This window comes from Trichosurus vulpecula, chromosome 2 (assembly GCF_011100635.1).
Source record: "Trichosurus vulpecula isolate mTriVul1 chromosome 2, mTriVul1.pri, whole genome shotgun sequence".
Classification (NCBI taxonomy): domain Eukaryota; kingdom Metazoa; phylum Chordata; class Mammalia; order Diprotodontia; family Phalangeridae; genus Trichosurus; species Trichosurus vulpecula.
The window spans coordinates 197535478-197559559 of record NC_050574.1 but is presented as its reverse complement, the minus strand read 5'-3'; the positions used below and the strand labels follow the sequence as shown (position 1 = coordinate 197559559).

Below are 24082 nucleotides of genomic sequence, written 5' to 3'. Positions count from 1 at the left end.
GACTCTGAGCTTTGGGATTTGGTTCTCTGACCAAAACTACTTCTTCTACCTCTACCATTCCTTCACTCATATTCCCTATTCTTCTCCCTCATAGTAAATCACTTGTCCCACGGTTCCTTCCTGTTATCTGAGTCTATCTTCCCTACTCTGGTTTTTTACTTGCCTCCCTATTAATTTTTAATCTCACTATCAACTATTCCAGTGATCCACTGGACAACCAGCGCAGAATGGTTTGCCCACTTGTCTTCCTGCCATTCTTAATCTACTCATCTTTAACCTAGGTTGTCCCTACCATCTTATTACTAGTCCATACCCATTTCAAGCTACTGAGTCTTGCTAGAGAAAGTCACATAATCAGGCTGATTTCAGCCTTTCTAAGTTGATGCTGTAGAGCCTCAGCTACTCTAAACTATTAGTCAAACAATAAGTATTTATTAAAGTACCTACTATGTGCAAAGCATTCTAAAAGGTGCTAGGACTACAAGTCCAAAATACTGAAACAATCCCTACTTATAAGGAGTTTACATTTCTAATTCTAGTAGATGTGTCTAAGTAGATATAAGTATCAATAGCATAAATATAAAGTAAATATATATATAATATATATATATAACATATATATACAAAGTAGTTAAATACAAAGTGTTTGGGAAGGCACTAGCAGTTGAGGACATCAGAAAAGGCTTTTTGTAGAAAATGGTCCTTTGAGCTATGTCTTAAAGGAAGAAAGACTCCAAGAACTAGAGGTAAGGAGGGGTTGAATTCTAGGCAAGTGAAATGGCCAGTGGGATGGAGGGGTTAGGGTAAAAGTTAGGTTGGGTCATGGAGGGCTTTAAATTGGGGGGAGGTTTATCCCAGAGGCAATAGGAAGTCACTGGACTTAATTGAGTAAGAAAGTAACAAGATCAGATCTGTGCTTAAGGAAAATTAGCAATAGTGTGTAGTGTGGACAGGAGTAGGGAGGAAGTTAAGGCAAGGAAACTAATTAGAAGGCTGTTTCAATAATTCAAGTGAGAGGTGATAACCACCTGAACTAAGGTGGTAGCTGTGCAAATGGAGAGAACAGAATGGTGGAATGTTGTGAAGGTAAAAACAGCAAGATTTGACAAATGACTGTATATATGAAGTTCAGAAGAGTAATGAGTCCAGGAAAATACCAATGTTACAAACCCAAGAGACTAGAAACTTCAGCAGAAATAAAGAAGTATAGAATAGGAGAGGGTTTGAGAAGGTGGATATTAGGAGAAGGTTTGAGGAGGGGGATGTTAATGAGTTGAGTTTTGGACATATTAAGTTTGAGATATCTGGGACATTCAAGTTGAAATGTCTAATATTCAGTTGTTCCTGTGAAACTCAAAGTCAGAGGAAAGACTAGGTCTAGATCAGGGGTGAGGAAACTGGCCTGGAGACCATATGTGGTCCTCTGTGAAATTTGGATTCAGTCACAGGGCCGCACTTGAGGACCTAAAGGGCTACATGTGGCCTTGAGGCCACAGGTTCCTCACCCCTGGTCTAGATCTACAGATCTGGGAGTCATCTATATAGAAATGATAGTTAAACCCATGGCTGTTATTGAGGTTACCAAGATAATGTAGAAAAGATTACCAAGAGAAGAGGACTAAGGGCAGAACTTTAGGAAATACCTACACTTAGGAGACATAACGTAAATGATGAGTCAATAAAAGAGACTGTGAAAAAGTGGCCAGACAAGTAAAAGGCAAATTAGGAAAGAACAGTGTTATGAAAAACCAGAGAATAGTTTTGAGTGATGAAGGCTGGGAAAAGACCATCAGATTTGATAATGAACACCTGGTAATAACTTTGGAGCAGTTTCATTGGAGTGATGAGATCAGAAGCCATATTGCAAAGGGTTTAGAAATGAGAAGAAGTAGAAGCAATGAGTATGGACAAATTTTTCCAAGAAGTCTGGCTAAGAAAGAGAGGAATAATATAGGATGATAGCCTGAAGAGATGGTATGGTTTAATGAAGGTATTATAAGTATGGGAGAGGTGTTTTTAAGGGAGTAGGGAAGGAACCAGTAGATAGAGAAGCTGAAGCTTTGAAAGAGAGAAAAGCAGTGAATTAGGGATACAATTCACCGGAGAAGACAAAAAAAGATAGACATAAACGAGGCTAGAGAGGTTGACCTCGGCAAGGAAAATGGCTACTTCTTTATCCAAGTCTAGGGGAAAGGAAGAGAGGATTAAGAGATAGTGTTAAGGGGTTTTGAGATGAAGAAAATGGGAGAAAAGGAAGCCTCAATTTTTTTCCAGCAAAGTAAGGGCAAAGTCCTCAGCTGAAAGGTAGGTTGAGGTTGGGGGGACTTGTGAAGAGGGGAAAAAAGGTTTGGAAGAGCTTCTGTGGAGATTGAGATAGGGAATCAATTAGAGAGGACTACCTTGATGTAGTGAGGACCCAACTAGGGTTGGATCACATCACTCTGTAATGTTCCTGTTCAGTATGATTGTGAGATTTAACTCCACTTGCACAATGCAGCTAGTGAGAGCAGAGGATGGTGGAAGCAAGATAGAGCTAAAGTTTGGCAAGATATAAGTGGTGAAAGAACAAGGGGTTAAGGGATTTGAGAGCAGAGTTTGTAGAGTTGAAATGGCTATTTATTGGGTTGAGATTGCAGTGAAGAAGTAATACTGATGGGAAGAGGAATTGGAGGTCTAGATGAGGACAAGGAATAGGTTTAGGAGGTGGTAAGGCACATGGCAAGATGATTATCATCAGACAGGGGAACGACATTTTCATCCGTTTCACCAACACATTTTTTTAAAAAGTTTATACCCAATAATTACACTTCCTCACCACTCATTTAATCTTAAAGCCTTTGTGATGTGATTTCTGCCTCTGTTACTCTAATGAAATTGCTCTCTCAAAGGTCACCAATGACCTCTTTAATATAAAATCCAATGACCTTTTCCCAGTCCTTATCCTCTTTGACTTTACTGTATCTCTCAACATGGTTGACTGCCCCCTTTTTGTACTCTCTCCTGATGATTCTTACTCTTTAACCACTTCTTCCTTGTCTTCTTCATTGACTCCTCTTCCTGTTCCTCACCTCTTAATGTTGGTGATCCCCAAAGTTCTATGCTTTTTCATCTAAACTCTTTTCTTTACAATCTTATAACCTTCCACAATTTTAATTTTCACCTCTACTGGGATACCTCCCAAATCTCCATCATTAGCCTTGACCTCCTTCTCTGTACTCCAGGTCCACATTGCCAACTCATTATCAGATTTTTCTACCCAGATATTCTAACTTCTTATATCCAGAACCAAACTCATATTTCTCAAAAAAACAAACAACTATTCTTCATTCTGACTTCCCTATCTATGTCAAAAGAACCACTATTTACTCAATTCTGGCACTTGACCCTTCAGTGCTCTCTCTCCTCACTCACCTCCCACATCCAATCAGTTGCCAATCCTATTGATTTTTTCTACATAAACTTTCACTTTCATAGCCTCCTTTTTAGTGCCTATTTGTTATCACTGTAGCCCAGGCATTCATTGCAACTCGCCAGGATTACTTTGGGAGCCCCCTAACTTGTCTCCTCAGCTCTAATTCCTCCTCTTCTAATATAGCCCTACTATTGAGAAAGTACTTTATTGTCCACTGATTTGATAACATCACGCCTCCATTCATATTCCTTCAATGGCCCTCTTCTTGCCCACCAGATAAAGTCCCTGACTCCTTTGCCTATCATTCAAGCCCTTCTTTTCCAGTGTTATTTCCTTCAACTCCCAATCATATGGTCCATCCTAGGGTCCAATAAAGACTAAACCTTGCCCTTCATAGCCTTTCTGTTCTCGTGGATCCCAGAGATTTTGTGAATGTCATTTCCAATGTCTGGAAAGCCTATCCCAACCCCAGCCCCCACAAACACACAGTACTGTAATCTTACCTTTCCTTCAAGACACAGTTCCCATGCCCACTCCTCCATAAAACCTTCCCTAATTCCTCCTCCTTGAGTTAGAAATTATCTTTCCTTATTCGGACCTTGCATAGGTACCACATGGTACTTCTTTTTGTGCACTTACAATTTGTACCAAATCATATTAAATATAAGCTCCATGAGGTAAAGACAATGTTTCACTTTATACTGACCCCCAAGGCTAGCTCAGGGGTCTTTAAAGAATAGGAGCTTAATGAATGTTTATTTAAAGGCAGCGTAGTATAGTGGGTTAGAACAGTGGAATTGGAACTAGGAAGACCTGAATTCAAACCCCACCTTACACACTGGAACTATATGAGCAAGTCAATCAGCTTCTCTAAGGCTCAGTTTCCATAGCTGTAACACAGGGTAAATATCAATGCCTGGAATACGTACTGCATAGGATTATTGTGCAGCTCAAAGGAGATAACATACGTAAAACACTTTAACAAATTTAATAAGGCCCTTAATAAGGCTTTTCTAAAAAACAAAAGCACCGTATATAAAACTCAGTTATAATTGTTGAATTTACTCTGGGGAGTGAAGTAGATTAGTTGCGCAGCCCAGGAGTTCTCAACAGGGAAATTTTGTGTGCACTAAAATTTTATAAGCAAAATCACTAAGTTTTGAAAATTTGGAATTAAAGGGATCTAATCCATATCATCTATAAGAATGTTATTATAAAAACTGTCTCTCCGAAAGTAAAGCATCACATCCCCAGGTGATTTGTAATGTACTTTCCTTTTTAGTTTTGCTAAGAATTTATGGTATCAGAATCTCACTTCAAATAACTAAACCAGACCCCATAAATATACTTGAAAATATACTGTTGTTCAAAAGACCTGCTTCTAAAATGCTGCGTAGAAACTCTTCTGAGGGCATCTGTACAGAAAGAAGTTATCTCACCTTCTATGCTGTGCCGTATTGGGCTGAGAGTCAAGAAAACCTGAATATAAATCCTGTCTCAGACATTTTACCAGCCGTGTGACCCTGGGCAAGTCACAGAACTTTCTCCACTCTGGTGTCGTCATCTTTAAGTTAGAGACAATAATAGTGTCTGCCTTTCTGAGTCGTGAGTATTAAATGAGATAACAATAATAAATAATAATAATAGCAGCTAACATTTACATAGTACCCATTATATGCCAGGCACTGGGCTAAGCGCTTTATAATTATCATCCTGTGTGATCTTCACAACAACCTGGTGAGATAGTGCTGTTATTATCCCTATTTTCCAGAGGAGGAAACTGAGGCAAACAGGTTAAATGACTTGCTCAGGGTTACACAGCTAGTTAAGTGCCTGAGGGCAGACTTGAACCTGGGTCTTCCTAATTCCTGGCTCAGCCAGCCTTCTGAGCACCACAGGGCCACCTAGTGAAGTGCTTTACAAAGCTTTGGTTGTTCGGTCCTTTTTTCAGCTGTGTCTGACTTTTCTTGGCAGAGATATTGAAGTGATTTGTCGTTTCCTTCTCCAGTTCATTTTACAGATGAAGAAACTGAGGCAAACAGGGTTAAGTGACTTGACCAGTGTCACAAATCTTAAAATACTATATAAATACTAGCTATTGTTATTAAATTAAGAGCTGGAAGTGCCTTCTGAAGTTATCTAGTCCTAACACCCACATTTTACAGAGTACAAACGGGCCCAGAAAAGTGAACTGACTTGCTCGTGGTCACAGGAAATAAAGAAACTCATCTATAATTCCAATCCAGGTCCTCTGACTCCGAAGCCCATGTTCCTTTTTAGCAGTAGATGCATCCATGAGCAGTTATGAGTAAATCAAATTTTGATAAGTTGTCAGCTCTTAGAAATCGCTATGCCAAAGAACCTTTGGTTTACCTGCTTTTATAAAATAATCCTGTTGGAATATGAGTTAAATCCCTTAAGTTCAAATTCATGAGGTTTTTTAAAAGCAAGGTACACGTGGTTCTTTTTCATTTTTTGTTATGAATAAGATAAGGAACAAAAATGAAAATCCCAATTTAGTTTTTAACATACTTCTAGAACACCTAGTGCTCTATGATGAAACAAGTATGTGACCTTTGTCTTCTAAAGATGGGCTCAGAGCCCACCAGATATCACTAATGAAGATCAATGACTATTGTTTTCATCGCCCAATTTATGTGTGTCACAAAATGATCACACGTTTTAGCCCGTTTGAAACTCTGGGTGAAGGAGGACTGTGGCTAAAAGACAGTTTTGAAAACATATTGAGAAGCAGGATAAAGCTATAACCCAAAATGGTTTCTTATACAGTATCGCCAGTCCTGAAACTATCAAAAGAGTCAATAGGCTAATAATTCTGTATCTGTATCTAGAAACCAGGTTAGAAGGTTTCTCAATTGCATTTTGTAGAACCTCCCTGCTTACTGCATTAATGACCATCTTTACTACTAGAAAATTCTATATCATTTACATGGATATACATTGTCATCCCTAGCAAGATCCCAAAGTGGGGGACAGGGGGAAGAAGGAAAAGCTAGGATTTAGGTGTTCTCTTTAATAAATACATACACACATCTATATTATACACACACATATATGTGTGTTTGTGTGTGTATATGTATGTGTATATATACACACACATATATATTCATTATTCTAAGTTCTCTTCCCATCCAAATTTTAAGAGAAACTAAAAGTGCTATAAGGTCACATGAAGGAGAAATCAGGAATAGCTATTTTGAGAAAGGGGAGAAGAAGGAAGAATCAAGGAAGGCTTCATGGAGGAAGTCTATGAGAGGGGTCTTGAAGGATGGAGAGGATTTCAATGGATAGATAGAGAACAGTATAGTCAATAGAGCAATGAAGGAGAAAAGTAAATCTAAGAGTTAAATCTCACTTTAATATTAACTAGCCATATGACCTGAAGTCATATTTATATATATGCAGTTATATAGTTATATGTGTATATTTAGTTAAATATAACTTTATGTATATATTATATATAACATATATATATATATAAATGTATATATGTAGAGAGAGAAATAAAATTTTAAGTACAATAATAAGCCAAGTAGAAAATGAAGAGGGCAGGAATTTGGATAGATTTGTCAATTTAATTTTGCCAGCAAGCAAAGCATTTCCAAAATGGCAAGCAAATTGCAGACATGTCCCTACAGAGTGAGAGAGAGACTGGGAGCGAAGGAAAGGGTTTCTTAGATTAATGCATGAACATCTGCATCTACAGCTCAGTCTCCTAGGTAGTATGAATAATGGATGGGCTAAAAAGCAAAATGCACAATAATGTTCTTTTATTAATGAAATGAAGATTTTTTGATGGCTAGCAATAAATTAAGAGGAAGCAAAAAAAGAAAAAACTCACTATTTGCTTCTGAAAAATGCAGTTACTTAAATCCAATAATTACTGACATGACAGAAAACATTGCCTCATAACTAAAAGGAGATTCTTCCCACTGCAAATCTTGCATGCAGCCCAGAGCAGAAATGCTTGTGGCCTGAAGGCTGAGAATTACAATTTTTGCTAAGAGAAAAGATTAGCAAGGGGCATAGTAGATGTATGATGATGTTAATAATTATTATAATTTTTCAGCAGAAAGAAACCTTAGAGATCTTTTGGTCCAGTCCCCTCATTTTATAAAGGAATAAATTGAGCCCCAGAAAGGATTAAGTGAGTTGCCAAGACCACACAGCCCATTAGTGGCAGAGCAAAGGACAGTAATCTTTTCCTGACTTGGTCTAGTACTTTTTCTGAAGAAATCAAGTTTAAAAAGGCAGTTGTTAGAGAAATGTTTGCTAAGTCATATCACAAAAAACAGCTAAAACATACCCTATCTTGTGTTTTACTCATGCCTAAATGCTTTCCTCATTGGGCAGAAGGGGGAAATTAGACCTAGAGAGAGCCAATTCCTCTATAAATTAGACTCTTAGAGAATTGCCGGGTGGCACTGAGACATTAAGTGGCTTGCCCAGAGTCACACAGCTAGCCCACATCAAAAGCAGGATTTTTAAACTCATACTCCGAGGCCCACCCTCTCTGCACTACCTGACTGGCTCTTTCCCCTCTATGCCAGGTAGGTATACAGTACGTATAGATATGTTATGAATGTAAATAAGATTTCCAAATTTGATGCCAAAAGCAAATACTGAAAGATTCCAGAATAATTTATGTAGAATACCCAAGGCCTATAAACACCAAAAAGTTAAATGTTGATTACCATGGAGTAAGTAACTCTGTAGTTTCTTAGCAGTCCATTCATTAAGCAAACACTTACTGGTACATGTCCAATAAAGTCCTCCAGTGCCTCATCATGGTACAGAAGTGACCCTGGATTCTCAAAAGCTATACCACAGGAGTGAAAGCTCCAGCAATATCTACCCATCCGGAAGGGGTTCAAGGTCGAACCCAAGAACAGACTACATGTTGTTATCCAGGGACCAAATTAGCTAAATTTGAAGAAGCTCATCATTTTGTTGGCTGTAGGGTAATTAATTTTTCTACCATATATAGCCAGTGTACTAAGGCCCCAGGGGTTGTGATTTGCTTCTACAATCTAACAGAATCACAGATCCTTAAAGCCTAATGTGCTATGCTAAATTCTGAGAGAATCACAGAGATAAGATGGTTTTCTGACCTCAAGAAGTTTACAAGCTACTAGAGGGTAGTGGAGTTGGGATGAGACACCCAAATAACTATAATACAAATTAGAAATGAGGAAATTGAATTAAGCTAGGTCCCAATTAGTAAAAATAATGCATCCCATGAAGTAACAGTTGCATGTATTTGAATTCGCACTATTTGAAGTTATAATTATGTTAAAATATGGTCATTGGTTCCAACCCAATGGAAAGATACAGTGCAAATTCAAATAACTCCACTGCTTCATGGATTAATTATTCCTGCTAAGTTCTCTCCCCATCCAAATTTTAAGAGAAGCTAAAAGTGCTGTAAGGTCACATGAAGGAGAAATCAACAGCTATTTGGAGGAAGGGGAGAAGAAGGAGGAATCAAGGAAGACTCCATGGAAGAGGTATATGAACGGGGTCTTCAACTGTTCAACAGAGAACAGTACAGTCAATACAGCAGTGAGGGAGAGAAGGAAATCTAAGAGTTAAGTATCACTTTAATATTAATTAGCCATATGACCTGGAGAAAGTTCCTTTAACATCTCTAGATCTTACGTTTCTTACCCGTAATATTAAAATAATAATATAGAATTTGCCCTATACCTCCATCACAAGGTTATTATGAGGATGTATGAGGTTGTGTAGCTGTGTGACCTTGGCAAACCAATTACTTTGTCTGTACATTAGTTCCTTCATCTGTAAAATGAGGGAATGGGACCAGATGGTTTCTAAGATTTCTTCTACCTCAAAATCTATCCCTTGTATATATAACTATGGTCTTCAAAATATTATGTGTCATAAAATGCAAGATATTTTTAATAACCCATGAATCTTACATAAATTTCATTGTAACAATATAGGTCATCAGCCAATTACATTACAGTAATTTATTATTATGCAAATCTCCTGGTGACATAATCAGTGTCATGAAAAACTACCTTTTGAATTATTTTCAAAGTATATCTTCATTTCTCTAAGAAATCCACTAGTGTCAGTGAATCCACCAAGGTGCTAAAATAACTGACTTTATGTTATTATTCTTCACCTTTCATATTAGCTTAATTTTCCTCCAGACAGCCACTTACTCATTTCTTATGTTGGAGTAGTTTTGTATGGGTTTTTTTTTTTCTATGCGAGACAGCCATATCTAAGCAAATTATTCCCCTTAATTTTTTAATCAAATATCTGTTCTGGTTAATGGGCAGCTAAATGGCACAGTGGATAGAGTGTCAGGACTGAAGTCAAGAAGATACATCTTCTTGAGTTCAAATCTGGCCTCAGACATTTCCTAGCCGTGTGACCCTGGACAAGTCACTTAATCCTATTTGCCTCAGTTCCTCATTTGTAAAATGAGCTGGAGAAGGAAACAGCAAACCACTCCAGGATCTTTGCCAAGAAAACCTCAAATGGAGTCACAAAGAGTCAGACATAACTGAAACAACTACATTCTGCTTAATGGGTTTTATTGACCTGTTGTTACAACTCTATCCTAGGACATCATATAGCTAATGCTATTACAGACTTATTTTAAAATAGCAAAATTAAAGTTTCATTTAGGTAACAGTAGTAAACTCTGATTCCCAAGAGTTTCTCATGTTTACCTTTTCTTAGTTGAGAATTAGCACTGAAATGTGATCACACAAGCTCAAGATTTATACTTTCAGAAGCCTTATAAAAAATTCTTTAAGAAGATTTCAGGTCCCCTTGTGAATTATTAATGATGCCATAACTTACTAAAGAAATGTACGATAAATCTATTGCATGGCCCATTCATTTGGTTCTTATGCACCAATAAACCTTTCAACCAAGTAATACTTCAATGGATCTATGATATCATTGATATGGGTCACACCTACAATGGTACAAATTGAGATCCATGCCTGCTTTCTCATCCTGTCTGACTCTTTTCCATGTATTCCCATAAATTCTCTACAGGCATCCATCTAGTACACTGGGTGCCTTTTGGATCTCTTGACGTCCTGTGGTAGATAATGCAGCAGACTGACTGTCCATCAATTAGCCCTCAATGTTGATATTTATACATAACCATCGTACCTCCTTCTGTGGTCATAAATCTCCTGTATCATGGTCCTTCGGGCTGCTTTGTATGTGCAATCCATCATTTATAACATGCTGTAGTATTCATGCCCATCTCTACATTGCCATTGGAGTGAACCTCAGTTTTGATCTCTCAAAGGTTGTGATAATCCATGACTCACTACCACATAGCATCACCAGAAGAATGTTACTGTTTTAAAAAAATGTAATTTTGTTTCTGGGACAAGCTGTGATTTATTGTCATAGAAGTATATAGAATAGTATATAGACTTCATAGTATATAAACTATATAATAGTAGATTGGATAAGGAGTATTAGATTAGGAATCAGATGACCTGAGTTTGAATCCTACTTCAGTTGCCTTTTACCTGTATGGCCCTTAGCCAAGTCACTAAACATTTGTGAGTCTGATTTTCATATGTAAAGGGAAGAATTAGATGACCTCTGAAGGGTCTTCCTGCCCTATGATCCTTTGATTTGATCAAAGCCCTGTGTCTTTTCCAAAATGCAGTCTCTGCCCACTCTCCTTCCTCCAGATTCTGGACTCGGTGCATTGTCCATTCAACATATATATGGGCTATCCATCCAACTATCTATCAAAGGCTGGAGCTAGACTATAAGCACTCATCAATTACTCAATTCTACTAAGAAACTGAAAAAAATGTCATTTTATTAAGCAATATAAAATATTAATTAAATATCGAACTTATACCAAATGTATAACTTCTGCAAATGGAGGGAGTCTATACACTCCAGTTCTGTATTGCCTGAGTCAGAAAAATGGGAGCAGGAGAGAAGATGGGGTATGGGAGGTGGGGGGTGGGGAGAGAGGGGGGTAGAGAGAGAGAGAGAGAGAGAGAGAGAGAGAGAGAGAATGTGTGTGCCTTAGATATTTTTGCTAGGAGATCGAGAATTTAAATGATCTTGCCTCTATTATTGGCTGCAGTGCCGATGCCCAGTGTGGTTACAGCTTAATGGATTTCTGGGAAAATGCCTTCAAGTGAGTTCTGTTAAATATTTGGCATGATAGTGCTTTTAGGGATTCATTTTGCCAGGGCATGTACTACAATTTTCTTCATTTCCTCCTATTTTCTGTGTTCTAAAGTGCCTATGAAAAGATAGTCAACTGTAAAAGAAAATGAATATAGCATATATTTTAAAAGCCATTTTACTATATAAATAGATGAAATCTTAAATGTGTAACCAACTTTTTAGGTCCATTGAGTGAGCAGAAATACGTAGCCCAATTCTATATTTATGATAGTGCTTTGGTCCAGTAGTCATGTCAAGAGTTAAAGTAACATACAAGACCGAATGTGACAGCATCTGGAACTCAGGTTCTCATTTATTCAGATGGTTATTAAGCACTTTCTATGTACCTATGTACCTACTGCTTTATGATGAGTGAAACATGACTCAACACAGTACAACGAATATTCATGAGTAATCTGAATGAGGCATTAAGGTATCTAGAACATAGTCCCTACCCTTGCGGACCTTACAGCCCAATGTAGGTATGATAAGACTTGCACATAGATTAAAATAGTACAAACTAGACCACGTAGGGGCAGCTAGGTTGATAAAACACTGACCCTGGAGTCAGGAGAACATGAGTTCAAATCTGTGTGACCCTGGGCAGGTCACTTAACTGTGTTTGCCTCAGTTCCTCAACTGTAAAATGAGCTGGAGAAGGAAATGGCAAACCCTCCAGTATCTTTGCCAAGAAAACCTCACATGGGGTCACAGAGCACAAATGAAACAACTCCACTTTTTTTGCATGAGATGTTTATCTAGAGACAGCTAGGTGGTGTAGTGGGTAGAGCATTGGGCCTGGTCCAGAAGACCTGAGTTCCATTACAACTGTATGACCATGGGAAAGTCATTTAGCCTCTCTTTGCCTCAATTTCCTCAACTGTAAAATAGGCATAATCACAGCGCCTACTTCCCAAGATTGTTGTGAGTTTCATTCGAGATAATATTTGTAAAATTCTTAGCACAGGGCCTTGCATGTAGTAGGTCCTATATAAATGCTTATTCCCTCACCCACCTTTATGTGATAAAAATTAGAAGAAAAGATCAGTTTGGAGCCAGGGAAGAATTTATTGTTGAGTTAACATTTGAGCTAGGTCTGAAATTCAGTTCAACAAATGTGTTAAAAATTTAGTAGAACTAGAAGTCATACTGAGAAGTCCTATGTTTAGTTGATGAGAGGGCTAGCCTCAGAGCCAGGAAAACCTGGGTTCAGGTCTTGGCTCTGACAGGTACTGTCTGTTTAGTGACTCTGGGCAAGTCACTTAATGGCTAAGTGCTCCAGGAGACTCCCTAAGGCTGTGGAGAAAGTTGCCAACCTGATGTTAGTTGAAGGAGTTTCCTTGAGGTCTACTACCTATCCTTACCATCTGTATGCTAGGCCCTAGGGCTACAAGGCAGAAATCCTTCTCTCCAAGGAGCTTATATACTATTCTGTGTGGAAAACAGATAGCTGTAATAAATGTGGAGAGACAGGGACTCGAGAAACAGAGAGGGATGTGGGGCATATACAGAGGATAACTGGTTTGGCTAGATAGAGCAGGGATTCTTAACCTGGACTCCGTTAAAAAAAAAAAGAGAGAGAGAGAGAAAGCTATATTATTGTCTTTATTTGTAATTTTACAGATTTTATTTTATAAAACATTCTGAGAAAGGGTTCATAGTCTTCACCAGATTGCTAAATAGGTCCATGGAACGCATGTATACACACACACACACACACACACACACACACATTTTAGAACCCCTAGGATAGAGTGAAGATAAACCAGGAAAGGTGAATCAGAGCCCAGTTATGTACAGAGAATAGTGTCAGGCCAAGGAGTTTGGACTTTATTTTGGTAGTCAGCAGAAATGAGAGAAAAGGCATGAAGATTATAGGGGTGGTAATAAGCAAGCATATTCAAAGGACTGTCTTCTTGGAATAGAAGATTTATGTTCATGAGATAAGATTAGAAAAAGTAGATTTTGGCCAAATAGTGTAGGGCATTGAGTGCTTAAAGAGTTTGGATTTTATCTTATAAATAATGGTGAGCCATTTAAAAATTTTGAGCTGGAGAATGACCTGACAAGATTAATCAATCACCTAGAATTTATAAAGGGCCTACTATGTGCCAGGTACTATGTATCTAGGGATACAAAAAACAAGCAAGGGGGGAAAAGTCTGTGCTCTCAAGAGCTCAATGTAATGACGGGGTGGGGGGGGGGGCGGGGAGCAGGGAAGGCAACAAGCAAACAACTGTACAAACAAGATACACACAAGATAAATGTGGGAAGGTTTCAGAGGGAAAGTACTAGGATTAAAGAGAACTGGGAAAGACTTCTTGCAGAAGGTGGAATTTTAGCTGAAACTTTTAGAAAGCCAGGAAACTAGAAAGCAGAGACGAGGAGTGAGAGGGTTCCTGCATAGGGTAGTCAGTGAAAATAATCTGGAGAGGTAATGTCTAGTTCAAAGAACAGTAAGGTGGCCAATATCACTAGATTTAAGAGTATCTGGAAGTAAGGTATAAGAAAACTGGAAAAGTAGGAGGAGGTCAGGAGAAAATGGGGGTTTCAACTAGGGTGGTGGCAGTATAGGGATGAGAAGAGGACAGATGTGGCAGATGTGACAGAACTAGTAACCTAAGGAAGGACAGACTCTTGGTTCTGTTGTCTGCTCCTTGTGTAATCTTGGGTCAATATGCAAAATTCCCAGTGCCACAGAACCAGATTAAAATATAAGTGGGAAATGTTTAACAAAATAAAATATTTAAGTACAACATAGATAATGTTAAATATAATACAACATAGATAAAGTACTATAGATAATGTAGATATAGATAATGTTAATTTGAGGTTTTCAAAGTCACAGGGATCCATTTCTATCTGAGTTTGGCATCACTGGATTAACAACTCTTTGGGCTTTACTTCCTTATCTCTAAAATTAACAGATTAGACCAAATAATCTCTAAGGGACTTTGCAGCTGAGTAACTCTGATACCCAAAAGACAACGATCAGATTCTATTTTCCATCTCGTAGGATCATCACACAACTATGAACCTTAAAAATAAAGGAGGGGAGGAAACCTAGAAGCTGAATTGTAAGTCTCAGAAAAGTTAAAAGGATGGAGTTTGGGAAAGTGGAATGAACGAACAAAATTCAGTGTGAAGGAACTATTTATCTTTGTCCATTGTTAAGCATCACTCTTAAAGCACTGGAAAGAGAAATCCCCTTATGGGGTTAGGGAAGAAACAAGAATAACTCAAGGAGAAATTCAACTTTAAACCTATCAGGGCCATTGGCTAAAGCAAACTTAACTGCTCTAAGGTTAAGGAGTGCTGAATCATTACAGGGCCCTAGAGCCTGGCAGTCAGTGTCAGGAGGATGGGGAGATGGGAATTTACTTCAATAGATAAAGCTGGGTAGCACAGGGGGAGAGAGATTCAAGGATTTTTAGTGTTTAGAAAATCCAAGGGACATAATGGTGATGTCAGGAAAGTGGTCATGACAGTTAGTTTAAGAAAAGTACTTTCATATATTTTTAAAAGTTCAAATGCTTCCCCTATTTCTTACTTGCCTAGCCTATTTTAGTTCTTCCATTTGGTACTTCCATCTACTTATGTTTTAAATTCCATTCTGTATCCAGTTTTAAAGCAAAAGATCAGTATTCAGTTTTTATGGCAGTGAGTTTTTTTCTTTCTTTCTCCAGAAGGTTTAAGTAGAAATATTTTAATTACCAAGAGGAGAGTGTGTCTGACTTTGGGATTAACTGCAGAATGATCGTTATGCGATTCAGACTAAATAGACCTCTATTTCTTGGGAACGCTAGTGTATACACAACCAGTAGGTTTTCAGTTTACCATGAGCTCATCTTGACCATGTTTTAAATAAAAGCTAGGAATTTGGTCTTATGATAACCAAAAAATGATCATAAAGTCAGTAGGCGTAAGCAAGAAATATATGTGAGGGTTGAGCTGAATGTAGCAAAGGAATCAAAGGTAAACATCACGGTGTTAATAGTGTGGCTGTGTTATTTAGAAACTAGGCATGACTTATTAAAGTTTATCTTCCTCATTGACTCCTAACAATGTTATACAGAGCCTAGATAGGAAGAAAAGGAGCAACCCAGCCTAACTAATCCATTTGCTGTACTCGTTCTACACACTGTCTCCTTTTCTCTCTTTATTACTTCATTTGGGGGCTTTGATTGCCCTATTTTAGATCGTAGATTGCAGTAATGCTATTCTGCAGTTGTATGAGGGATTTAGTCCTCACTTTGTTCTCAGAACCAGTCTGGCTATAAATTTATCTCTGTACTTTGAAGAAGTTAACAGTAAATTTTCAAGAGGAAAAATGGTGGCATATATCCCAGTAGAGGAAAAATAATCTCCTGAAAGCAGAATAACCTCTAGGCTACATCCTTTTTTAAAAGGACTTTCACAGGAGGAAACTTTCAACTTTTATGTGTATTTGATATTTTTCTTTGGTCTTTTTACTTGCTCTTCTCTATCTGTCTAAGCTTTCTTTGTGAGCCTCTGCCTCCCCTTCCCACACCTGTTAAATCTCGTGAAATCATAAGGTTCCAATTCTGATGTCATAGCCACTTCCAGGGCTGGAGCCAATTATCATACACATGAGCTTATAACTTGGTAGTAAGTTCAAGTAGGAGAAGGATAACTGGGAGAGCCAGGATGTACAAAGCTATGTAATTTGACAGAGGCCTTCCAAAAAGGAAGAATCGATCATATAATCTGTAGGTGGAATCAGTGGGGGTGGTTCCCACTTCAAGCAAGAATTAGCCTCATTAATATTAAACCAATCCTAATCAGATTCACTGGTCCTTCTCAACAGCTAAACAGATAAGGAAAAAAAAAAAAAAGCCAGGTCATTTAGCTTGAGGCACAGCGTTAAAGAGTTGGAGGAGGGGCTCATATCTCAGCCGTCTTGTCTGATGGTTTCATCACCTTTCATCTCGATGAGCTAGAATGTTGATGAACACACCCTACACCAGCCTACCTTAGGTCACATCACACCCACAGCCCTACAGCTAGAGTTTGTCAGTAACTCTCAGGCTAGACTACAAGGGGCAGAGGTTAATCTGTATGTAGCTGAGTTGAAATCTGAATCTCAGACTGTATGGAACTAACATCCCCCAGAAGTTAAGCATATGGCATCCATCCATACTGCACACACTTGATGGTGCCCTGGCTGCTTCTTCAGGCCCCAGGATCTGTGTTTTTATAAGTTGTGAAGCAGCATGACCCGCTTTGTCAACCAGACTGAATGAAAATGGACAGGTTCATGAGGCCTGCATATTCTCCCGTATCTCTCACATGACTCCAGAAGGGGGATGGTTTGCATTCATTTTGAATTTCGCCCAGCCTAATTTTATTCTTTCTCATTTTATGCCCCTGCCAGACCACCGCTCTTGATAAGGAGAGGCAGGTTTTCCGACGAAGACGCAACCAGGATGTGAGGAGCCGGTATAAGGCACAGCAAGCTCCCCCTGAACTCAACTCTGAATCAGAAGACTATTCACCAAGTTCATCGGAGACTGTTCGCTCACCTAACTCGCCCTTTTAATAAAAAAAACAAACCCTTTTACAAAAATCACAGCCCTCACTTAACCCTTTGAGACTCTTAAATTCTCCAAACTTGTGTGAAACAGTTTCATCTGATCTATCTGGCACTAAAATGTTTGAATGACAGAAAAGAAGGTGTGCTTATGGTAACTTTGAACCCATTTCCTTATGATGAATGAGATGACACATATTCTTTATTGAGGTGGCAACTTGCTGCTAATAGGATCCTCAAAGGGTTAAGTCTATTTTGCGATTACTTTTTTTTTTCTTTTTAAAGATAGAAGCAATGAATGTTTTCATCAGCTGAGCTAGGCTCTGCAGTATGTCATTATAGCACACGTTAACCCTCTGAGTGCATCAATTTCTTTAACATTGGAAGCCCTCGTTAGGGAATTATTCAGGCCTTTTTGACTTATACACACATGTTTCTGTGCTGCCAATCTGGATAGATAGGGTGATGCAGAGTCAGTGACTCAGCTGGACGTCCAGAATGGAACCTTGCTCCTTCCTCTTTGTGGGTTTATAAATGGCAGCTTACTAACATGAGTGGGTATAAGAAACAAAAAAAAAAAAATCCTCTTAGAAAAGTAAATGGATTTATGGTAGCTATTGATGTCAGTCCCACTGGGGTCTGGCTCCTAGAATGGAAGGATTTGGGTTCAGGGGAAATAGGTGGTGCTCAACCCCAACAAGTCTACTGACGATGGTGTGCTGATGCCCCTGTAAATGCTGCTTCCACATCATCCGCTGCTAGTGCCAACGTAGGCTCTTGGGAATAGTTCTATCCCATCTTTATCTTAGTGTGTCAGGATCTAATCAGTATCACATTTTTTTCTACAAAAAAAAAACCACAGAAAATACTGGTAGAAAAAAAAAAAGCAATAACCTTGCCAGTTTCTCTGGAGCACTGGAATTTCCAGCACAAAGATGGAAAATGATCCAGTTCTTCAGCACTTTGGGTTCCTCCTGCTCTGAGATGTATATATAACATAAGACTGATATATAGGGGAAGTAGGAGAAAGGGAGGGAGAGTCTTGCCTTCTTTGCAAGACAGTAGTAAAGGTTAGCTGAAGGGAAGGAAAAAAGTAGAAAGATGATTCTGAATTTTCTTTAAAAGGAGAAAGAATAAAAATGCTTTTTTAACCAAAAATATTGGTGATACTATTTAAACTACACGCATTGCTTTAGACTACCTACCTAGGCTCTCCCTGGTAACACATCAGCAATCTAGGAAGACTTAGATAGGAGGCTTGCTGAGGGCATAACAACTGTTGCCAGCTATGGCTTCCTGGCATACCTGACAGCAACATTCACATCCAGAAATGTTGCATTTTTTTCTTTTTCCCCCCCCATTTGTTTTCCCCAGGCTAGGTCAATTCTTGTTTAAGGCCTGTGTTTTTCACTCCTATTAGCAAATGCATTCCTCTCACCTCCCGTCTCTAGTGAATTTCCAGTAGAATGTATTATCTTTGAGAAAGGGAACCTCATACTTCCCTAGCTCAATTAAGATGAATCATTGCGATGTTCAAAGGAAAATGAAGCATTGTTTGCTTGGAGGCAGGTGGCTGAACCAAATGACCTCCTAAGGTCCTCTTCAGCTCTATGTTTTATAAAGAAAGAAGCAGTGAATCATATCTTTTAGGAAATTTGCATAGGCTAATGTTACATTAATTGCTTTTCACAGTGTTTTTTTGATGCTCTCCCCTCAAGGTTTTAAAAGATAGTGTAGTATCAGAAATTTTGTTCTGAATTTTGTGTTTGGCTTCTCTACTCTCAAGTCTTTCCCCTTGCCAATAGATACTGATTTTTAAAGTATACTTTTTACTCTCTCATCCATGCCCTGTGTTCAGTACTTTAGTATTTTTATATTTAAATTGCAGTGATTTTGGTGACACTATGTCCCAAGCATTTTACTCTCCCATTATTGAGTTTGTTTAGTATGAGTCATCCTGACATATGTCAGCAATGTACACTTTATTGGAAGTTGTGTTTTTTTCTTTCAATAGCCTGAGAGAGATCATAGTACATGTGATCACAAGCTAAAGTAAATGAGTTGTTACTGAGGAGTAAAAAGGTTCCCCTTTGTATTTTCAGAGCTCAATTAAAGAACCCAAAGAATCCATGTCATTGTGGTTCTGAGTAGATTAAAACCTTTGATTTAGATGAGAAATTTTCTTTCAATGAGAACCTTTTCATTCAATAGCCTAATTGGTAGTTGAGGACACAAATCTGGTGAGGAAGAATTGCTTTCTCTAGACAAATGAAGTAAAACACTTTTATAATCTCAGAAATAGTCATTTCATTGGTCTCTCCTCCTAACACAAAAATAGGAAGAATCATAAGGCCAAACAGCTGTCTGCTCTAGAATAAATGTGCTTTTCCTTTCTTCCTTGGGATCGTTTGGTGTGTAAATTCTGTTTTGAGGGTTGGCACTAAATGTATTTCGACAGCATCCAGTGTGTAGAGTAGGTGAGCCACTCAGTCAAGCCTTTGTATCAACAAAGTCTGTAGATCGTTCCATAGGCTGAATGCAGCTTTGGTGCCTAAATCCAAACATTGCTGCTAGACAGGCCAAAAGAAGGCAGGACATCCCAGATATCTGATGGTGTCAGGGACACCAGGACATCTTGATTCTATCTGAGTGATACATGCTAAACAAACTGTGGAAGAAAAGGTACACAATTTATTGAGAAGGAATATTGAAGAATCCCACAGAATGCAATTTTGGTTAGCATTTATTTAGGTCCAGGGAGCCAGAAAGCATAGCTGTACTCAGAGGGTTAACAGAAAAGCACAAAGCATGCCAATTACATTGGCATATGCAAACTGCTTCACTTCTTAGCCAGTTATTTTCTGATTTTGTTTCCAGAAAATTAATCCCTATATGATTTTCCATTTGAAATAGCTATATGTTGTTCTTCTGCAAGGAATTTCTATAACCAAATTGATCTTCCTTTTTGCTGTACCAATCAGAGAAATCCGATGTACCATTATCACAGTGTAAGTCTGTAGTTAAAAATTGGAATTCAAACTCTACCATTATTTCAGATCTTTTTTCCTAAGTCCTTGATAATCATTTATGGCGGTGATATAGATGACTAAAGCCGTCTTCCCTTTTGAGCGCAAGAATAACAATATGACATTTTCAAGGGAGTTCTGAGATTCTGCTTTGCCGGTTCAGTAGTATACTAGTTAAGGGAAAGCTGCTTTGTTATGCGTCATGTAAATCATCTTTGTTGATGAGAACTGTTCATATTAATGAACACATACATTTTCTTTTCTTTACATTGTAGCAGAAACCGTTTTACTTGTTAATAATCAACCAATATGTGATTTGCTTCAGACTGTTAGAGGGAAAAGTGAGATTCAAGTCTTTGAAAAATGTTATTGCTTTTTACAGTAGCCCTCATCTACTTTCCATGTGGTGCATTTAACTAAAATAAGCAACAAGAACCCTGTGAATAAACTACTGAAAAAGCCTGGCGTCTTGTATTCAATGGGGCCCGCCACCACAGCCCAGTACGATAGTACAGTAGCGTGTGGTGGTTAGCCAACCTGTCAAGCACTGTTGAAATGAAAGCAATATATCCATGAATGAAAGGTAAATTGCAATCCTTTGCCCTTTGAGGCATATTTCAGCCAGGGAGGGGAACAAAAAGGAAAAAAGAAAAAGAAAAATGGGCTCCGGGGGGTCACAGTGCTACTATATGACCACAGGTCAAGTACATTAAATCACTGTTATTTGCTGGCCAATGGGCCACATTAGAAAATTGTATCCCCTGTATTGAGTTTAGATTGTGGTGAGAGAGATCTTTCTTAGCATTATTGTGGTGCCCGAGAGCCCTGCTCTAGTCAAGGGTCTGTCAGCATTTCCATTACAAAATCCTATTTTCAAAGGTTTTTAATATGACCATAAAAAATATGCTCCTGGCTGAAACTTGGCATGTACTGCCTCAATCTGGGGGTGAAGGAAGGCTTGCTTTCTCACCTCCCTCCACCCAGCTCTCCCTGCAGAAAAGAGAAGAATTCAGTTTGGTCCTTTCCTGATGCAGATGTAGAAGGGCACCAAGAAAATCAGACATGTTAGCTTGAGGGTGGGTATTCATTTGCATAGGATTTTTTTTTTTAAACCATAAAGGAATCACCACCCAGGTCAGGTGGCATGTGCTATGGGTGACATATTCTTTCTGTAATTTGTAAAATCATCTTTTAAGAAGATTTGGAACTGCTTGATTGACTTTGGTATTCATTCAAAGATTTGCAAGGACTTTGAATAGGCAAATCGTAGGGTAGGGCTTTCCTTGGTGTACTCAGCCCAATCCTTTTATAAATTAGCAAGAATCCTCTCCAATAGGCCATCACTTTGCATGCAGTGATAGAGGGTCACACATATGCTTATTTAATAGTGGAGAATGGATTTACACAGTAAACCATATGAGTTTCATGGAACCATTTAATTCTGCTAGGCAAAAATGCTCATTAAAAGCACTCCTGTAATTGTTAGCCAAGGTGGAATAGAAATCCTAAAAGGAAGGATTTTTAACCTTTTAAAATACTTCCTCAAATACTGCACACTGAATGCTTAACCATTGCAAAGATGTTTTATGTTAGTTAACTTATGCTTCTATGTGAGAACATTCAGAATGTTTTCACCAAATTTGTCAGGAAAAAAAGACATTGGGGGTGCTTTTAACGAGGGCTTTTTTTTTTTAATGGTACAAACATAACCTATCATCCAGTAACATTAAGGGTCATAAACTGGTGGGAAACAGGAAATTCAGCGTAGAGGCTTAGGATGCCTCTTTGAATTTCCTTGGTTGTACTTCAGGATTGCAGCTACCATGACGATTTTTCAGTGAGCTTCCAAATGGCAGGTGTTTTTAGCATGAAGTCTGCAATATCTTGGCCCACTGAGGCAATCGAGGGATCAAATTTCATCCTCCCCTGGAGGGAGGGGACGGCAGTCTTTAAAATTAAACTTTACCTGTAACTTTACTGGATTTTTTCTTTTGGGGGAGGGGGGTATCAATATAATCAAGATCCTTAATGTTACTTGAATATAAAATTGTTTCATTTTACTGTGAACATAGTTTGTGTGTTTAAATAACATCTGTCCAGAAACCATCCCTGTTGGTATTAAAAGAAGGTAGTCTTTAAAAAAAAAGTGATGATAAAGACACTACAGTGTCAGCTCATTCAAGTCTAATAAAGTATGGTAAGAAAAAGGTCTTGAATAGTTCCCAAAGGACAATTTTTCACTTGCCATTTACTCTAATCTTTGGTGTGTTCTCAGAAAAAAAAATGGTCCAAGGTTAGCAACATCTTCTCTGTAACTTTTTTTTATTTTATTAGGAAATTAATAATACCATTTTTCATTCTGACTGAAAGAAAATTATTAAAGGATTAGTTGAGTGTGAAATTAAGTAGTATTTTTCTCATGCATGCTAAAGAGGTATGCAAGGAGCTCACTGCATTCAAACAAGTTTCTGAATGGTTTCAATTCTGTGCAAGAAAAAAAAATTAACTGTTTCCTTTGAAAATACTGAACTTAACAGTTGCTGGGTGGATCAGATGACAGAGGTTAATCTTTAATTTTCAGGAGACTAATGAAATAACTTTCAAATGATTTGTATCAATGATTAAAGCTGGAATGAGGTCCAATTTTTTCTAATCCCTCAGTTTATGCTAACAAATGTAGGTTAATGTGGAATGGAATCATCTGTGATATATTATGTTCATTTCTGAACTCAGCTTTTTTGATGTTGCTTGTTTTTATGTAAAACATGTTCTTTAAATTAATAAAATAGTAGTACTTGGTGTATGAACCACTACGAAATACCTTAGCTGCAGCGTCCATCCTCAGTTTCTGTTGCCATCATAGTGAAAATTAAATTTTCGTTCAGTTTGTAATCAACATAACCCAGGAAGTAGCATCCAGCTGCACACATGGGGAATTTTTTTCCACGTGAGGTTTTAAAAATTTGTCATGCAACCACTTTGCTGCTTTCCCACATACCCTATGTAACAGAATGTTTGGTGGTCATCATTACAAAGAATTCTTTTTCACACTTCCCACTCCCCATACAACTTTCCTGCCTGGGACTGTGGCTTGGATAAACACAGGGAAATTAAATACCAGTCGACCCTTTGTTACCCTCTTCATGCTAATTCTCGGGAGAAATATCATTGCCCTCTTGTCCACTAACCTGTAATTTGTTGACACAAGAGCAGCAGCTCCCCACTGGGCATCCCATGGTCAATGGTGAGAAAAAATTAGAGAAAACAGCTGAACCTGACGTGGCAGACATATTCTTCTCTGCAGGCATAGATAGTTCCAGAGAGATTGGCAAGCCAGCCACCAGGGATGATGGAAGGTCCTGTGGAAGGTGGTGCTAGTCCTCTGACACATGCTAGCACCTCCTCCTGAGCTCATCATTCCCCAACTGGTCCATCTCCGAAGCTTCTCCCATTTCCCATGTTGTAGCCCAGGTGCTTAAATCACCCTGTTCTTTTGAAGATTGTTCCCAAATTGTTACTAAGGTTTAAAGCCACTGCAGATCAACACATTTTTTTAAATGAGATTTGCAGTTCAACAAGTGATCTGCCCTGTGGCAGTCTGGGGGTCTGTGGGAGAAACTTAAATTCTGGAAATCTAGGCCATGAGAATACATTACAAATGGAAATGGGGTGAGGAGAGCTTTCAACTCTTCTTGCTCACTGAGGTTGGTGGTTTGGAAAATGGGGCCAGGTGGTGAGTGGCTGGAGGCTAGAGTGCCTCAGCTAATTATTCCCCTTGTGACTAGGGGTAAGTTAACTTCTGAGCCTCAGATTGGTCACCAGTCAAAGGAGAGGGTGGGCATAAAAGACCTCTAAGAGGTCCCTGTTGGTCACTAATAG

General features: G+C 38.5%; 1 protein-coding gene across 3 annotated transcripts in view; it reads left to right on the top strand.

Moving 5' to 3' along the window:
* The window catches only part of DCLK1 (doublecortin like kinase 1), a 431729-nt gene extending 408701 nt beyond the window's left edge, over positions 1-23028 (top strand). For all 3 annotated transcript variants that reach the window (XM_036743476.1, XM_036743477.1, XM_036743478.1), the window contains one exon: positions 17022-23028. In XM_036743476.1, coding sequence (XP_036599371.1) covers positions 17022-17186 — 165 coding nt within the window. In that variant the 3' untranslated portion in view covers positions 17187-23028. The remainder of the gene's footprint in view (positions 1-17021) is intronic.
* The last annotated feature ends 1054 nt before the right edge of the window (positions 23029-24082 follow it).